Source organism: Caloenas nicobarica, chromosome 14 (genome assembly GCF_036013445.1).
Source record: "Caloenas nicobarica isolate bCalNic1 chromosome 14, bCalNic1.hap1, whole genome shotgun sequence".
Lineage (NCBI taxonomy): Eukaryota > Metazoa > Chordata > Aves > Columbiformes > Columbidae > Caloenas > Caloenas nicobarica.
In genome coordinates, this window is record NC_088258.1 from 3,912,184 (window position 1) to 3,930,354 (window position 18,171).

An 18,171-nucleotide genomic window follows, 5' to 3' on the forward strand; every position below is an offset into this window, starting at 1 on the left:
GCTGCTTGACCAACCCTTTCACCCCTGCCCCTATCCATGACGCTTTGAATGTCTGTGTCGGTCTCTTGCATTTGCTCTCACGCTGCACTAAAGAAGCAAAGTGGTTGGCTGGTTGTAGGGCAGACACTTCTCAGCGAGGGTCACTAGCCATGAACCTGAACCTTGACCATTGTTATGTAGGTAGGCAAAATCACTTTTCTTTATGTCATCTGTCAGCCTCAGATGTTTTGGTGTTGCCTCCGTGAATAATGACACGTAGCTCTTTGCATTCTCTTGGTTATTTTAATTTTGAAGATGATCGCTGTCCGCTTTTGGCTTTCCTCTGTCCACGAAGAGTCTTGCATGGAAGGTTTGCTCGTGTGTGTGTGTGTTTGAGGACTCCAGAAATGCTTCGCTATTTGCAGAGCTGCTTTTGGCAAGAAAAGGATTTGCAGATGGGTCCAAGAGGAGAAGCCACTGTCCTTAAAGGTTCCTATGCCACGATGCAGACTGTCCTAGTGTCAGGTGTTGCCGTGGCCCTCCCAATATCCATGTCGGAGGTGGGAGTAGCTGCAGGAAGACCCGTTTTCACCAGGTTTGAGACCGAAGAGGTAGGGACACACAGACCAAACCACGTTGCCATTCTGACGACGGGCAAAGCTTGTGGTTTTTCATCCAGTGGAAACTGCTAACGTGGGCTAAAGCCACGTGGGACTTTGGAAAAACATCTGGATAGGTAATACCTTGAGCTTTCCAAGACCGAAGACCCACACTTCCTCCTCCTCCATGCTCTGTTTTCCTTAAGAAATCAGTACCTTCTTCCCCACAATCCTTTCCTTGACTTGGAGGATGATTTTATCCCAATTAAAAAAAAAAAAACACCAAAAACAACACAAAACAACAGTGAGGGATAACCAGTTCCCTACACAGTCGTTCCCATGTGATAGTTGTAATATATTTAACTTTTTCTAAGTACTTCTGGAGTCAGCAGCACAGCACATACGGGGAGAAAAAAAAAATCTTCCAGTGATAAGAATTGGCTTGTTTGACTGAAAAAAAAGGTACAGTCTTAAATTGGACATTCAAAACTCAGTAACCTCCAGAATTTGGACAGATCACAGAAACGAGATGTCAATGACCCAGGAGCTGTCTAAAGTCTGCCTGTACTTAGCCTGCTTTGTATGCTGTAGGCCTGCTTGGTGTTATGAGAAAATCATGCTATTTTTTTTACAATGTGAAATGACTCTTTTAAGTGTGTGTTTTCACTCCCTCCTTCCCAAACCTTTCCTCTCCTCACCCCCCTCAACCCGTCTTGTTACATCAGTCTTTAAAAAACGAAATTGCTTAACCAACTTCTGTTCATCATTAACAAATCTTCATTTACTGCTCTCCTACAGTAAAATACCATGGCAGCTTAGCTGTTAAAAGCAATGAGAAAATTTAGTATTTTTAATTTGGTTTGGTTTTTAATTTAATGCAGGTAAAAATTTTTTTAAAAAAGATCTCTTCCTTGGCTCCAGTTTATCTGGCATCAGTAGCATTTAAATATGAATTGATTGTTTGTTGTGGCTGTAGAGTTGTATGTACACGTGTGGTTGCGTGTGTGGGGATATACACACATATACCTGCACTTAAAAATGTTGGTTAGAAAGGATATTTTTAACTTCAAATATTTTTTTCCCCTAGCCTTGCTCAGAGTTAAAAGAATTACTGGTGAAGGAAAAAAAAAGATTTTTGAAATGTCTTTTTCCCCATTGTTAACCAGAAATCACCTTTTCAGGAGAAAAAAAATAAAAATTGAGGCTTCGATTGTGTAAAGGCATCTGTGCATGCTTTGTTTTAAGCCCACACGTAGTTTGGGTAGAGTAGGAGTAAAGCTCCTGTTTCACATTAAGTACAAACATCAGGAGTATCACCAAGAATCGGTGCAGGTGAGCACAGGGCACCAGGACCATAAATTTGGAGACTTAGTTTAGAAACGTGGGTCTGGAGCAGAGCCTCAAATGCGTTCTTTTTGTTTCATTAGTTTTTGTCCCTTGGAAAATCAGGAGGAAGAGGAGCGGGGATTGTGCTGTGCACACAGAGTTAGCAAGAGGCGGAGGAGGAGAGATCTGTGCTGCGAACGTGTTAAAATGGGTTTATTTTCAGGCTGAAAATTGTGTCTCATGCAGATAAAAATACAAGTGTTTTGGTAAAAGTGCTGACAAGAGCCTATCTTCCGTTGTCTTTCCATGGTGTGACACCGTATATTTGAAAGAGGTTAGAATAACTGCCAGGTACGTTATATCGTATATCGTATGTTTTCTGTAGCTTGAGTAATAGCCGCTTTCATGCTGGCTTTTAAAGCTGTTTTACCTTGCTGCATTTGAAATACCGTAGCACCCGTGTGCCCTCGCGCGTGCCGAGTCTTTTAAGTGCCGAAGGAGAGGAGCTGCAGGGAACTCGTACGGGACAGGTCACGGGGGGATTTTCCTGCAAACTTTCCCCTTTTTTTGCCTCTTTTCCTCCCGGGCTGCTCAGCGGTTCTTCTAGGTCTGGTATGAGGGGGTTGTACAAGTTGATTTTTTTCTTTTTTTTTTTTTTTTGCTGAGAATTACTGAATTTCAGAGTCAAATGGGATGCGTGGAGGGGGTCTCAGTACCTCATCGTGTGTCACTGAGCTCAGAGACAGTTTTGCTGCTTTTCAGGCAGGTGGTTTCTGCATCTCACAATAGCCGGGTTCATTTGGATTTGTTTTCTTTTTGGTAGAAAAACAGCAGTTGTGCCCCCTTTTCTGGTAGGGGAAGGAATCCGATCCCAATTTGTTGCGGATTTTTTTTTTGTGTGTGATTTTTATGCAAGGAATAAGCAGGGCTGTTGGTTTCTTGGTAGTTGCTGTGGGACTATAGGTTTAGTAGCGTTTTTATATCACAAGGAGCCCGCCGGACCCACCGAAATGGGGAAGGGATTTTTATGCAGTTAAAAATCAGTATTCTGTTATTCTCTGCTATATGCTACAGAGAAAAGATCTTGTTAAAATAAAAAAATAAAACCAATTGCTGGCCATTACTTTTGTTGATAAAACACAAGGATGAGAACACTATTTTCTGATATTCCCGTTATTTCTAATGTCACGGAAAAAGAATCCGAAGTGGAAAAATAACACTTGCGTGATTGTTTTTTGGGCTTTTTTTGAATAACCAAGTGTTGAGGACATTTTTATCTATCCCAGAGGGCATACATGAAAAGAAAGGGATTTTCCTGTTCGTTCCAGCTCATTTTGAAGGGATCTGGTTTCTCATCTGGCTGGCTTTCCGAGACGGGGACAGCGGCTGGCGGGGACAGCCGGGCTCCCGCTCACCGCCGAGATTTTCCAGCAACCAGGAGAACCTGATGATCCTCCTTAAGCCTTCCATTTCAAGAGAAACGAAATAACTTTCCCAGACCTACTTTTTGCAGCTAGATACATACATATATTTTTTTTCCTATGTGCTCATATATGTGTGTGTATATGTATGTGTGTGGTATATGTGCATTTGTGCAGTGTCTCTCACTCACCAGCACTGACTGGATGAGATGCTGTTAGAATTAATTGCCTTTGAGCCATGACAGACCCTTGGGAAGTGCCGTAGGAAGGGAGAGGTGCCACGCTTGGAGCATCTACGCCCAGAATACCTGCTGTATATACACACCGTAAAGGAAAACCTCAGCCTGCTGCTCTCTGCAGGTGTCAACCGAGGCAGCAAGGCTGATTTCTTGGCCAGAATTAGATTTTGGGCTGTGCTGAGCTGGGCTTCCCTAGGCTGAGCTGTAGAGAGGGACATGAAAGGCACGGAGAGTTTTGAGGCAGAGCGTTTAAACACTCCTCCTTGTCTCCAACACTACTACCCACCTTTCCCCCCTGATGCATTCTAAATCCATTGCTTTCGAATTACTCTTTCTCTCCCCGCTTTGCATTTTTGCCTCCTGCCCCGTCTCCTCTCTGTGTCCTCCTCGCCTCCCGCCGCGGCGCAGGCTGATCTCTGGTATTCCCCTTCCATGCTGATCTCTTGATTCTGATGATGCTGATGGATTTTGTTACAGAGGAAGAGGTGGTGGGTGGGAGGGGAATCCCACAGCTCCGAGGTTGGGATTTTCAAAGGAATTAAGCTTTTAATTCCTCCTGAAAGCTGCAGGGAAGGGGTGCGTGGCATCTTTTTCAAATCTCTGCCAACACCCTGCTCTTCCCTCCCTCGCCTTGAATCTGGGTCCTTTTTGCCGTCCTCTGTTTTGCTGTGTCCTTCGAGGGTGGTGGTAGACAGGGTGATACCGTTCATGTGGCTGCACAGACACAAGTGTGTCCCTGGCCAACATCTTCTGGCTCAGCCCTGGAGTGGCTCAGTGCTACTTAGGTGAGCACAGAGCAGCAGGAGAATTTACAGTTCGGGGTGGAAATGTGGCTGATGCACAACTCCGTGAGATTTGTAACGGGCTCCCTCTTTTCTGCGTGCTAGATTCTAGCTCGGAGGAGGAGGAGGAGGAGGATGAAGAGGAAGAGGAGGAAGCAGAGGACTACGGGATGGACGGCGCCGACAGGCTTTCATCGCCTGCCCTTGATGAGAGCGGCCTGGGCCTTCTAGCGAGGTTTGCCGCCAGCGCGATGCCCAGCCCCATCGTTCCCCCTCCGCTCTCCATCATCCAGCTGGAGGCCAAGCAGAAGGCGAAGAAGAAGGAGGAGCGGCAGAGCCTGATGGGTGAGTTGCGTGGTGAGGGCTGGTGCCATGGGAGCAAGGTGGAAGGTTCAGGGGGTCCCATCTCTGCTACGAGAGAGCAGCTTGTTCCCCAGACACTGTCTTGGCCTTTCTGTGCTTTTGGCTGCTCGGTCCTGATGCTCAAGGTGGGAGGAATCACCTGGCAAGAAAAGAAGAACCAGTCACAGGTATGGCAGGTTTAGCAGCTGCAGCTGTGGCTTCCCTATGGGCAGTTGGCCTGTGGCTTCCTCAAGAGTTTCCTCTTTTCCTACCTGGTGAATCCTGAACAGTCATGCTGCAAAGGCAAGCGATGGGACACTGTCCCCCTCGGACAGAGCGGTGGAGGTGGTGAAGTGCTGTTACATTTTAGGGAAGGAATGTGCTAAACGCAGCTGATTTTGGATACCCAAGAGAAGCAGAGACACCTGAGCAGAAGAAAAACCCCTTCAGTCAACCCATCCCATCAGGTTCCTCACAGAAACCAACCAGCAAGATTTGAAACAAGCATTCGTTCCTCTGCTTGTGTGTTTGCAGTGCCAAGCCCTGTGTTTCTGTCCCTGTCTCTGTCTCAGTTTCAGTGTGTTACACATAATGGGCAGTTTCATTTCTTCCCCTCCCCATGCCCTGATGCACAAGTGCCTATTGGTGACATTGTTCCTGGTCAGACAGCTCTATATGGGCTCCATTTATAAATTCTCTATTAATATTTATTAAGTGATAATGGAATTTATAGCATGCTTCAGAATGGAAAATGATGTCTTCATTGGGAGCCCAGCTTGTTTTAGCACTGTTTCCATGCTATATTTGGCTTTTGCCGACTTGTTCTGACAGCCTCTGTTAAGAATTTATATCATCTTGTAACCTGCCCTCCTTGAAACTGGAAGCATCTAGAAATTGTCTCATGCGGCAGTAAGAGAGGAAAAGGGGTATTGTAATTTCCAGTGGGTTTTTCATTTTGAGCCTTGCCAGCTTTGGTTTTGACAGGCTTGCACTTTGCTGGGGCTGTCTCAGGGGATGAGGTTTGGGTAGAAGATGAGAGCAGGTTCCTGCAAACTGAATTTACCCAAGAAAGTGAGTATATATGGGAGAGGAGGACTGAGAGAAGATGCTTTCCATGCTTGTGCCTCGTATGTTTTCATTTACCCACGTGAACCTTGTTTGGTCCTGTATGTCCTTTCTCAAGGGTCTTCTGCAAGCAGGGGCCATCACTGTTGGGCCTGAGAAGAGGTTCTGCCAAGCGAGGCCTGATTTCAGACCTTGTTGGTCTGAAGGCAAGAGTCACGCAAATGAGAATGTAGAGAAGGCAGATCTACAGCAGGTTGGAGTGGGATACAAGAGAGACCTTTGGCTGACGCTCTTTTTTGGAGAGGGAGAACCAGGTTCTGCTGACATTTCTATACATCTTCAGAGGTGCTGGGCCATCCCATGAGGTCCAATGCCCTGGGAGATAAATGGATTTAGAAAATCTGAGCTGAGTCTCTTGTTGCAACACAGGCTTTACTGCATGACCTTGGGCAAGTTTCTTCCTGGCTGTTTATGTCCCACTGACAGCACAGGCCCTGTGCAGCCACAGTGCTTTGCCTGCCCTCCTGCCCATGTTGCCAGGTGTTCAGGTGCTGCCTCAGTTTCCCTTCTGCCCCTGGAAATGTATGATCTTGCTCTCCTTCATCAGGTTCTGGGGAACACATTGAAGGTGGGGAACGTCTTGGCATTACTACAATATTTCAGGGCTCTGGGTACTGCTGTGCCCGTGATGCTGAGCAGAGGCCAACGCGAGGGGATTTCCATTTGCCACAGACAAAAGATCATTTACCTCTCTTGACTTCAAGGCGATTACCTGAGCCAATAAGAAGATCCGTAGTGTCTGATGGCCAATGGGAAAAATAAGCTTGCAAACTGGGTTTATTCAACTCATTAAAGAGATTGTTCTCCTGAAATGAAGGTGATACTGCAGAGGAGTCCCACCAGGCGGGGAGGAAGCATCAGCATGTGGGGTTCATGCTTGGCTTTGGCTGAGGAACTCCTTTTTGTAGAGATGTTAGATGATTTTTTTCTGTCTTAGGAGCTTCCCTGCAGGGTTTTGATTGTGGGAGAAGGGAGAAAATGGAGGCAGGGAACACATGGACCAATACTGCCCGAATGGGTGGACTCTGATTTGGTGAGGATTGGAAAGGGGAGCACCAAGGGCTCTGTTGAGCTGACATGGCATCTTCCACAGAGCCCAAAGGCTTCCAGTGGGATGTGGCTTTGACTGATAATTGAATCCTTTGCACCTAGGGACGGAGTTTGAATACACCGACTCAGAGAGCGAGATCAAGATCAGGAAGAAGTCTCCCTCAGGGCTGCTGCGGGGGAAGAAGGGGCCGCTGGAGGCAAGCAGCATCCCACCAAGCCAGACCTCCAGCAGCCTTGACTCCGGATCTGGGAGCGCGGACAAGGCCAAGCTTGGGTCTGAGAAAGGCCGCAAGCTGAAGAAATTCAAATCCCCTAAGGACTTGAGCTTTGAGTTTGGGCTGGAGGCCAGCGACGATGATCTGTGGAACCGGCGCCGGAGCGAGCGGATCTTCCTCCACGATGCCACCATGTCCTCGGCCATGCTGAGCCCCGCGGCGCCTGCCAGCTCCACTCCCGTCTCCAAGCCTGGACGCTGTGGCAAGGGGGCTCCCATGAGCCCCAAAAAGGAGGGCAGCAAGGGGAAGGAGAGGAAGGAGCTAAGCAAGGTGAGGAGTTGGTGTGGGACCCTTGGGAGGTGAGGGTGAGGAGAGGGCCATTAACTCTGCTAGGGTAGAGGAGAGTGAAGTCCTGTCTCAGCGGTTGCCCCAGTGATGTTTGGCTGTCACTTGTCACCCCTGCCAGCCCTTTGTACACCTGGAGGAGCTGTCAGGCTTGAATCTGAATCACAGGGAGTAAACGTCTGTTGTTTTTGAAGAGGGCAGGTTACTTGTGTCACCCTCCATGTCCCACATCTGTCCTGCTTGGATTGGCCAGAGTGGACATCCCGCATTAAAACATCTGTGAAATCTCTCTCCCACTCTCTGCACAACCTTAGCTACTTGCTGAGCTGTGGCTCCCACATTGGACTTTAAGGCTGCTCACCTTTTACGTGGTGTCCTCTGAGGGCTGCCCCTGGCTGCTGGTGGCAGCAGTCTCTTCATCTTGGCTGAAAGCTCGACTCCCTCCGGCTCTGGTTCAGTTCATGGCAACGTTCTGAAGGAGCACTGATTATGGGGAGAGTTGGACAAGTTAGTTGTGACAGGAGGCCAGCTGGGATCTTCTTGGAGCTCTTTGCGGGAAGATTTGATGGGCAGGAATTGCTCTTCAGTGTAATGAAAACCTCTTCCCAAAATGTGTGAAGTCTGGAGGCAGAGCTGGGAGATGTAGGATGTGGTGTGGTCAGTGAACTCACTGCTGGCTTAATATCATCCTACCTGTGCACAGCCTGCTCTGCTCCACCTTGCCCAGATCTTTACCAATCCTCTCTTCACTGATGAGAGTGTTTTATTTTTATTTTTAGCAGCGGAAGAAGGGTAAAGAAACACCCGGCTGCTCCTCCTCCTCGTCCATGTCTCCTCCTGGCATCCCTAGCTCCCCATCTGATGTTCGTGTCAGCCTGGCAAATGCCCTGGGCTCCACCAAGAAGAGCAAAGCTAAAGTGAAAGCCAAGGAGGTGAAAAAAGAGGTGAGAGGCTGGTTGTAGTCTGGGTGAACTGGAGGGTGGCTGGCAGATCTCTGCTCTTTTCCTGGGCTGTTGCAGTGTGAGGGAGAGAAAACAGACATGCAGGTTTTGCTGGGCGTGTTACAGGCAAAATGCTGGTTTGAGTAGCCTAAAATCCAAGGAAGAGTGTCAGCTAGTACCTGCTGCTACCATCTGGTGTTCGTTTGATTTCATCCCTCAAATTAATGAGCAGGATTTTCTCTGAGGCTGCCACGGGGTGGAGGGCTAGCAAGGAGCAAGGAAATGGTGATGGAGTTGCCCTGCTCAGCACAGGGTGAGCAGGTCCCCGCTGGTTTCTGCTCCATTACTGTAGCCTGTCTTCTATCATAACACGTATTTCTGTGTCATCTCGCATGATTTCTGAGTGTAATGCTTATGGTGCGAGTGTAACGGCAAAAAAATGGATTGTGGGGTTTTGAGAAGAAATAGGAGCAGTGCTTGCTGTCTGTTCAGTGCAGACAGAGTCTCAGGGACACTGTGCAGAGAGATGGTGACTGCAGAGCAAAGCCACAGCTGTCTGCTCCACAGCATCTCTCCTGACCTCCGGGAGTGAGATCTGTCTAGGATGTGTGAAATAGCTTTTGGTCAGCTGGGGATGAACCCAGAAACACAAAGGGTTTTTTTCAACTTGGGTACACCCACTTAACTCTCTGTATGATTAACATTGCTGAGGATGGAGACAAGTTCGTCCCAATATCAGGTTATTTGTTGCTGGGGGAAGGTGAGATGGGCTCAGACTGTCGCCTGTTGTCATCCAGCTGACGTGCTGCTTGTTCCCCTGCAGAACCGCGGGAAGGGAGGAGCTGTCAGCAAGCTCATGGAGAGCATGGCAGCAGAGGAGGATTTCGAACCCAACCAAGACAGCAGCTTCTCAGAGGATGAGAACATCCCACTGAGCATGCTGGTCGAGCGACCGCCCACCCCAGGTGAGGGCAGGAGGGGCCAGGGGGCTAATTGTACAGGTGGGGGAGCTGGGCAGGTTTCCCAGGGCTGCTCAGAGCGAGGACTGTGCTGCTTTCACAGGTTCCTCATCCTAAGCCACGAGGCCTTGGGGCGGAGATAGCACTTTTCCAGTTAATTTGGCTTGCCAAAAACAAGCCTTGACAGCGTGGCCCACTGTGCCCTCTAGATGAAGCCTAGTCTCTGAACTGCTCTATTTTACTGGTATATTATTATTACCAAGAAGGGGGACTTTTTATTATTACCAAGAGGGCAAAATTTTCCTCTGGCAGGAGCTAGCCAGAGAGAGAGCCCTTTCTGCAGGAGGCTTACTGGCCTTTTCCTGGATGAGGGTGATGCTGGGAATGTGAGGTTTCATTCTCTCCTTGCTGTTGCTTTTTAATGTATGGTGCTCTCTAATCCCCATCTTGCTCTGACACCTCACAGCTCCCCGCTCCTGCATCATTGACAAGGATGAGCTGAAAGATGGTTTGCGTGTTCTCATCCCCATGGATGACAAGCTGCTCTATGCCGGGCATGTCAAGACAGTGCATTCACCAGACATGTGAGTTGAGGGGCTCTGCGGGTGAATGGGGATGTAGCTGGTGCAGGGATCGTTTTGGGGTTGTGTAGAGCTGGCTAGAGAGAGTCTGACAGAGTCTGGCAGGGAGGGAAGGATGTTCACCCTGGTTTGTCAGCACTGAGGAAAATCCAGTTACCTCTCGTGAAATGCTCTCGAATAAACTGGTGGTGGGGCTCAGAGGGAGGTGCTAGCTGATTGGGGTGATAACCTTCCATGTGCCATGTCTGACCAGGCCTTTGTGTTTCAGATACCGCGTGGTGGTGGAAGGCGAGAGGGGAAACCGTCCCCACATTTACTGCCTGGAGCAGCTCTTGCAGGAAGCGGTATGTGAGGCCAACGGGTGCCTGTGCTTGGTGCCTGAGCCCTGTTTTGGGGCTGCAGGGATGTCCTGGTCCTGCCTCGGCAGCCAGTCTGGGCAGAGCTCCCCTTGGTGTGGGTCGCTGCCCCACGGCTGAGCTCCCGCACTGACAGTGGGCACTAGGCCTATGTGCCAGCAGGGAAACTGTCCCTTGCCTTCTCCAGAGCTGCTTTGCTCCACACCAGGTGTGGTGGGATGGTCTGTGCTGGTACCAAGAACATCAATAATTGCCTTCCTCTTGCCTTGAGCAGATCATCGACGTGAAACCACCTTCAGTGCGGTTCCTGCCCGAGGGCACGCGGATTGCAGCCTACTGGAGCCAGCAGTACCGCTGCCTCTACCCAGGGACAGTTGTCCGAGGTGAGTCCACCCTGGCTGCTCTGCGCTGTGAACTAGGGATTATCTCAGTCCTACGTGCCCTGAGGGATGTCAGGCTTGTCTGGGGAAGCCCTGAGGTCTGCTGTGGTTGTCTTGGAGGTCAGAGCCTGTTCCTCTCCTCCAGGTCATGCCCAACTCAGTCATGATGCTGATTTAGTAACATCGTGTTGGTCCAGGAGACGTACTCTGGTAGGAAGAGTTCTGAGCGATTTAGGAGCTTAAAATATCAGGGAAATTCAACATGCTTCAGAAAGGCAGAATTAACTCCAGGCCACCAAAGATTTCTGAGGTTGTGTAGGTTTCTAAGTCACCTCCACACTCACAGCTTTGCCTCTAATACACCCCCATCTGGCCCCATTAAAAAGCCAGTGAAGAGCTCTGGGTAATTCTACCATCGCTGGTCTCGCTTTTGGGCTCTAGGTTGCACAACAGGTATATAAGGGAAGAATTACTTACAAGTTACAGACCAGTGATGTTAATGCAAGAAGGGAGGGTGGGAACACAGCTTATTTCTCTTGGATAGAAGTTGAAAAGCAGCAAATTGTGATCACTGAGAGTAGTTACAAAATGCATGTCAAAAAAACCAGAAGATCCTGCGGTAAAAACAGGGAAGTGAATTTCTACAAGAATAGAGGCAAATAGGAGAAAGAAGTGGGAAGTCAAACTGGAGTGGTTGTTATGTTCTGGAGCAGGGCTGGTGACTGGGAAATTTTATGCTGGGTGAGCTGGTTTAGTATTATCAGAGACTTTCTGCTGCAGAGTGAGCCTTCTGTGCTGTTCCTGTGCAACCTGGGAAACATGGGGACAGGATGATTTGGAGCTGGTGCAGGAACCCTGTCTTCCCCCACGTCCCCACTTCCCTGACAAGGGATTTGTACTCTGATCTTTGTTCCTGATCCCATCTCCTGCTCCCCCAACCCACAGGAGCCCTGGATCTGGAAGAAGATGGTGATCTCATCACAGTAGAGTTTGATGATGGGGACACGGGACGTATCCCGCTGTCTCACATTCGGCTTCTCCCACCTGACTACAAGATCCAGTGTGAGTTTTGCTGTTCACTTTTTTGCGTGACGCTTCCCGAAATGAAATGTAGGGAGTTTCTGGCCACCTGCTTCTGAGATTTTGGGATGAGTTCACAGGCTTTCAATCACAAAAGATTCCACCATCAATTAGGGACATGAAGGCTGGGGTGGGATATAACCCATGTGGAAGAAGGCCCAGCCCCTATTGCAGAATTGGTAGGGATACGTTCCCTGTATCGCGTCTCTGTTTTATGTGTTTTATTTGACTGCATTTGACAATCTCTTTGACCTGTTCCAGGTGCTGAGCCTTCCCCAGCCCTTTTGGTGCCCAGCACCAAGCGCCGTAGCCGTAAATCCAGCAAAGATGCTGGAGAAGGAAAAGAGGGAGCTGCGCTGGGGTCAGAGGAGCCTGTGTCAAAAGGCAAAGGCCGAGGGAGAAAGCCAAGCGTCAAGGCGAAAACTGGTAGGTTGTCACCCCTGCCAGATCTGGAGTTGGGAGGGTCCTTGCACAGTTCCCTACTGCTCTCCCCAAGTTAGAGCTGTTGCCTGGGGCAAGCTTTGGAGGGGAAAGGATGCACTGCTTGATGCAGAGAGAGCATCCATGCATCAGCTCACGCTGCTGTGGTTACAGTTTGCGGGAGGTTGGCTCAGATACCTGAGCAGTCAGGAACAAGCCACCCCTGGCCAGAGACCAGTCAGCACTGGTGTCTGGTTGTGTCTGAGCTAGTGAAGCCCATCTGGATGGATACCGTCATGCCTTTGCGTTTCTTCCCCTCTGCAGAAGAGGCTGCTTTGCCTGAAGAGAAGGATCAGGTTGAATCTTCACCTGTTACCTCTTCAGTCCCAGAGAAGCCAGCCTGCTTGGGCAAGCCAAGCATGAAGGGGTCACGAAAATCACAACCGCTGCCGACTGGGGGCTCTCCTGCCCCCACAGAGGAAAAGCGGTCAAAAGCCAGCAAAATGAAGATCTCTGCTAAGCTGCATAGCCCCCCGCAACCCGCTTACCAGCCTGCTGTGTTCAGCAGCATCCTTGGCACAGAACCCTACAGTGACCTCCCGGGAACGCTGGCGGCCTTTGGCTCCAGCGATGCTTCGGCGTCGAAAGCCAAGGCCAAGAAAGGGCGTCCCACAGAAGAGGCGCAGGAGTTTGGCACCATGGTCAAGGCTCAGAGGAAGCATGACAATGAAATCCTGATCAAGCTGGACCATGAGGGCGTGATGTCTCCAAAGACAAAGAAGATGAAGGAGGCGATGAGGATGTTGGAGGACTCGAACCTGGCCAGTCGTCGAGACAGCAAGAGTCTCTTGGGGCTGGGCTATTCCCCTGCAGTGGGTGCAGAAGGGAAGCAGAAATCTTCCCGAGTCAAAGCAGCCGAGGGAGACCCTTCCCCTGCCAGCTTCGGAGGAAAGTTTGATGGCTCCACGGAGACCCTCACGGCTTCAAAGGACCAGGAGGAAAAGGCAGCAGCTCCAGCAGCCGTTGATGAGTCTGAGAGCAACAGCAGTGACAGCAGCTCGGAGTCGGAGGGAGAGGAGGAGGCTGAGAAGAACCGAGGGGAAGCCCAGGACAGCAGCTCAGCCAGCTCGAGGGCATCCACCCCTCTCTCTTCCTCCAACTCCTCCTCCTCCTCCTCTTCTAGCAGCAGCTCCTCTTCATCCTCTTCTTCTTCCTCTTCCTCAGCCTCATCGACCTCTTCTTCATCGAGCTCCAGCTCTTCTTCCTCCTCCACTACAGATGAAGACTCCTCCTGTAGCTCTGATGACGAAGTAGCTGAGGCCCAGCCAAGTTCCTCGGTGCAGCAAACCCTCCCACCCAAGCAAACCAAGCAGGCAGGGAAATCCCGCGCATCCTCCCACCCTCAGAGCCAGAAACAGCCGGCGCAGCAGCCGGTGCAACAGCCGGCACCACAGCAGAGCAGCAACAAGAGCAGGCCCAAAAAACGCGAGGGCATCCACCTGCCCACCACCAAGGAGCTGGCCAAGCGCCAGCGGCTGCCGTCGGTGGAGAACAGGCCCAAAATTGCTGCTTTCCTTCCCGCGCGGCAGCTGTGGAAGTGGTTCGGGAAGCCCACACAGGTAAACAGAGCCTCTCCCAATGCTCTGTAGCGCTTGGCGCTGATGTTTGCTTTGTGGTGCCCCTGACCCGTGTCCTTTCCCTTCTCCTGGGGCGGTGAAACTCTGCTGGCATGGTGTGTGTCCCCAGCCAAGGTCTCCAGTTTGCTAGGAGAGGTCTGGGGGAGCCATCCTGCATGGCGTGTCCCTCTGCCCCAAATCCTCTGGGAACACCTGTGGATGCTGTGGCTCTGCTGAACAAGGGTGGGATGTGGGACAGGGCGAATGGTGGGTGGGGAAAACCTGGGTGATCCCTGGCTGCTCACCTGCGTGATCTTCTCTTGGCAGAGACGAGGGATGAAAGGGAAGGCCAGGAAGCTCTTCTACAAGGCCATCGTCCGGGGCAAGGAGATAATCCGCATCGGAGACTGCGCGGTTTTCCTCTCAGCCGGCCGCCCCAACCTGCCCTACATTGGCCGGATCCAGAGCATGTGGGAGTCATGGGGGAACAACATGGTGGTCCGAGTCAAATGGTTTTATCACCCAGAAGAAACCAACCCTGGGAAGAAACTCAACGAAGGCAAGGTAGGCTGGTCTCCTTTGCTGAGAGGGCTGCAAAGCTGCTTGCTCCCTTTTGTTTCCAAGGATGAGGAAAACACCCATGGCCCAGTTTCTTACTGGTACCATAATGGGGGTGGCCCCATAGTTTCATGTTGTGGGGGCTGCCTGTGGTGTGGACAAGCCCGGTGTTTGCCCCTTGAGCAGGGGAAGGGTGGGTTTTATCGCATTAGGAAATAAAGACTTTTGTGTTGGTCCAAAAACAGAGTCAAGAGCCAGATCAGGTCTTTTTACAGTGTAAGAATAACTGACCTGGTGCTCAGAAACACTGAAATTTGCACACGTGCAGTGTAGGTTACAGTAGGGCCTTAGTGTTTATTACTGGTGACTGTAGACAGCAGTTGAGGTTGTAAAGGCACATGTGGTGGGCAGGAGGGGATAGGATGGAAAAACAAGTATTTCACCTGCTTTTCACTTCTTTTTTCTCTTTTCCTCTTGGGCACAGCGCTGGGATCAGAAATCGGGCAGGAGTCTGTCCACAGCTTTGCAGGCATCCAACCAGAGGAAGGACTTTATGGAGGTTGGTGAGGTTGGAGGAGGGCTGGGAGGGGACGCTGGGGACACCGTAGCAAATGCTGCTGGGGAAATGCCCCCTGAGCTTCTCTGGCTCTTGTTTTTTGCCTCAGCTGCTGAGTCCGCAGTGCCCAGGACTTTGGATGGGTGTTTTTTGGGAGGGTGGGACTAGCGGCAGGTACTGGGTGTTGGGAGGAACAGTGAGGCTGGTATCCAGCACCCATCTTTGCATTTGCATCCTTGATGTGAGGATGACGAACTCCCGGCTGCCGTATTCCCCTGCCCGTGTGTTTGGCAGCTGTGGCGTTCCCATCAGCGAGAGCTGAGCAGGCGCAAGGTCTCAGGTCTAGTGCTCTGTCCACGCTGTGTCCATGCAGATTTGCAGTGTCTCTCCCCGGAGCTGGCGGTGGGGATGAGTGGGGAGTTCTGCTCGAGTGTGAGCACAAGCCCTGGCCAGTTGCAATGGATATTTTTCCTGTATATTGAAGCTGATGCTGTAAATGCTGTGAGATCTAATTGCTCCTTCTCTTTCCATCTCCCTCCTCCCGTTCTGTAATGCAGCGAGCCCTCTACCAGTCCTCTCACGTGGATGAAAATGATGTCCAGACTATCTCACATAAGTGTCTTGTTGTTGGTCTGGATCAATATGAGCAGATGCTAAAGACGAAGAAATACCAAGACAGTGAGGACCTCTACTACCTTGCAGGGACCTACGAGCCCACTACGGGCATGATCTTCAACACCGACGGGGTCCCTGTCATCTGCTGACTGCCCAGGGGACACATGCCACCCCCTGGGAAGGGACGGGACAAACCTGAGGACGTGCCTGTTCAGACGACATGATTGTTTCTTTCAATGCTCATGACTTCTGTGTCACACTACAGACAGGAGAGCGCGAGAGACACGAGGAGGAAGGAGAGAGCTGAAGAAAGGAGTTGGGGAAGCAGTTACAGGACTTGAAGATGCCGTTGGGTGGTGCTGCTGCTGCTGCTTGAACCCCAAGGCTCCTCTGGAAGTGGCTTTAAGTAAGGTGACACTCGATCAACTTCTCCCTTCCTCCTTTTGGTCCAGGAAAGCACATGGGTCTCGTGATCATTTCACCAGCGGGACCTCCCCCGGCAGGAGGGATCCCTTTTGTGTCATTTGTCCCCATCAGTAACTCAGAAGCCGCCTGTACATGGAGGGACACCCGCTAGCCTTCTGCATACGCTCCTCTCCGTCCTTATATTCCCTTTCCTGCTTAGTTTCGCATGACCCTTTAGGAAGGACAGGGTGAAAGAGAAAGGAGATGAGTCTCTCTCAGCGCCTCGTCTCGATCCTCTCAGCGCCTTTTTGCGGTTCCTTTTCCCTGGAGGCCCCTGACGGAGCTGTGGAGCACGGAGGGGCAGAGATGGCCCCAGCACCAAGATGGCAGAAGAGGTCTTCTGGGCTGGGAGGAGCCGGGTGAAAGACAAGCCAACATCCAGTCTGGAATGCTGCCTTCCCGCTGCCTCGAACAAACAGTCTGAACCCACCTTCCCCATCTCTCTGCCCTGCAAAGGTGCTGGGGGGAGCAAGTTGCGTGGCAGAGCGGGGAGTGACACTTGGCAAACAACTCATCTTGGAGCGTGCAGTGAAGCGGGGAAGGAAATGACTGGGAAAAGCTGCTGCTGGGTGCTTGGAGCAGAGGAGACCACAGCCCGTTGGATTTTGCCATCCCTCGCCCAGCTTCACCCTCCATGCCTTGCCCGAGCAGAGGTGCGGAGCTGCTGGGACGCCCTTGCCCTTCGTCTGAAGGAAACAGGGACAGAGTGTGAAGCCCAGCTATGCCTGCCTGCGGCGTTTCCACAGCCAGAGCCCCGCTGCCACCTCGGGCTCGGGGAGGGGACCGTCCAGCGTGCTCCGTCCAGCCGTCCAACCTCCTCACGGCTCCCGGAGAGCCGCCACTGTCACCTCCCCGTCCCTCTGCGGCGCTGACCCACCGTCTCGCTCCCCGGGCCCACACCGGAGCCATGGCATCACCGCCAGGGTTACAGCGGGCTGGAGGGGACACCGGAGGAGGACCACGCAGCAGTGCACCATCCTTGCACTTAAAATTTAAAAAAAAAAATTAAAAAAAACCCACCACCACCAACCTCCAAGAGACGCACTGATCTTCACAACTACCGACTGGCACTACAGATCGCTGGGACAGAGCTCGGCCCGGGCTCCGGTGGGGAGACGCTTGTGACAAGGACAGATTGGGAACTATCCGCCCGGGTACTGGCTGCTTAGAAGAGGCTGGAGGACCAGGCTTGGGGGAGAATTCCCCCCCCCCGTGAAGTTACCCACTCGTCCTTTAAATGAACCACATGGTGCTGAGCTCGTACCATCTCCACCGCGGGCCACCGCCGCCTCGCATAGTGACGGTTCCAGCCTGTACAGTTTTAATGTACCAAAAGACTCTTTAGCCCTCCTGTATTATAAGTCTTTAAATGGATTCAACTTTTTAATTATAAATATAAATATAAATATATATATATAAATATAAACTTTTTAAAACTGTGAAAAAAAATTATGAAATTATAAAAAAAAAAGAAAAAAAAAGACAGAAATTAACACAGTCTGACGTTTAGAATATTATTTTTTATTTCCTGTTGGATTGTGATTGTAAATGATCTGGGAACAGGCACACCCCCCACGCTCAAAGTGTACTGTACTTCTAGAAGCAAATTGTGTGAGCATATTTTAAAGAGCGAGAGAGAGCGCGCGAGAGAGAGATTTTATGCTAATGTTAAATAGAAAGCACTTAAAACCCACTGCCTTCTATGGAACACAAGGATATTTCAGACAATCGAGAGGAAAGGAGAGCCAGGTTTTTGTCTTTTTTTTTGTTTTGTTTTGTTTATGTTTTGTTTAAAACAATTTTTTTTGGCATTCTGTTTGTTGGAGAACTCCGTGTGATCTTTTTTCATAAAAAAAAAAAAATTAATTGAAAAAAAAAAAAAGTAACTCAGCGATGCATCTTTCTTTGTCCCGCTTGTCCTGACTGCGAGGTTTTTCTCCCCTCGGTGGCAATGATCAGTTTTTGGTTCAGCGTCCACCTCGCGTTCGGGGAAAGACCCAACCCAGGCGCTTTACGGCTCTCTGGGAAGCATCCGTCTGTCCGTCACCCTGTGAGGCTGGAGGCTCTCGGCTCACCGGGGCCCATGGGGCAAGAGGTGCGAGTTGTTCTCCTGCAGCCACGATCACAGCGACTCTTGTACTCCTCCTGGGATGACATTTTGGGGCTTGAAATGCTGGATTTGCTCATTTTGCTGTGAGCTGCACCTCACCCAGGCCGGGGC

At 50.6% G+C, this 18,171-nt stretch overlaps 1 protein-coding gene across 4 annotated transcripts in view; it reads left to right on the forward strand.

The window, feature by feature from the left end:
- TNRC18 (trinucleotide repeat containing 18) overlaps positions 1–17,807 on the forward strand; it is a 55,925-nt gene extending 38,118 nt beyond the window's left edge. For 2 of the 4 annotated variants that reach the window (XM_065644904.1, XM_065644906.1), the window contains 13 exons: positions 4,452–4,691; positions 6,966–7,408; positions 8,203–8,367; positions 9,188–9,329; positions 9,790–9,907; positions 10,173–10,248; positions 10,535–10,643; positions 11,586–11,702; positions 11,982–12,146; positions 12,465–13,759; positions 14,084–14,320; positions 14,799–14,873; positions 15,428–17,807. In XM_065644904.1, coding sequence (XP_065500976.1) covers positions 4,452–4,691; positions 6,966–7,408; positions 8,203–8,367; positions 9,188–9,329; positions 9,790–9,907; positions 10,173–10,248; positions 10,535–10,643; positions 11,586–11,702; positions 11,982–12,146; positions 12,465–13,759; positions 14,084–14,320; positions 14,799–14,873; positions 15,428–15,634 — 3,389 coding nt within the window. In that variant the 3' untranslated portion in view covers positions 15,635–17,807. The remainder of the gene's footprint in view (positions 1–4,451; positions 4,692–6,965; positions 7,409–8,202; positions 8,368–9,187; positions 9,330–9,789; positions 9,908–10,172; positions 10,249–10,534; positions 10,644–11,585; positions 11,703–11,981; positions 12,147–12,464; positions 13,760–14,083; positions 14,321–14,798; positions 14,874–15,427) is intronic. The other 2 variants (XM_065644903.1, XM_065644905.1) reach the window with 1 other exon arrangement.
- The last annotated feature ends 364 nt before the right edge of the window (positions 17,808–18,171 follow it).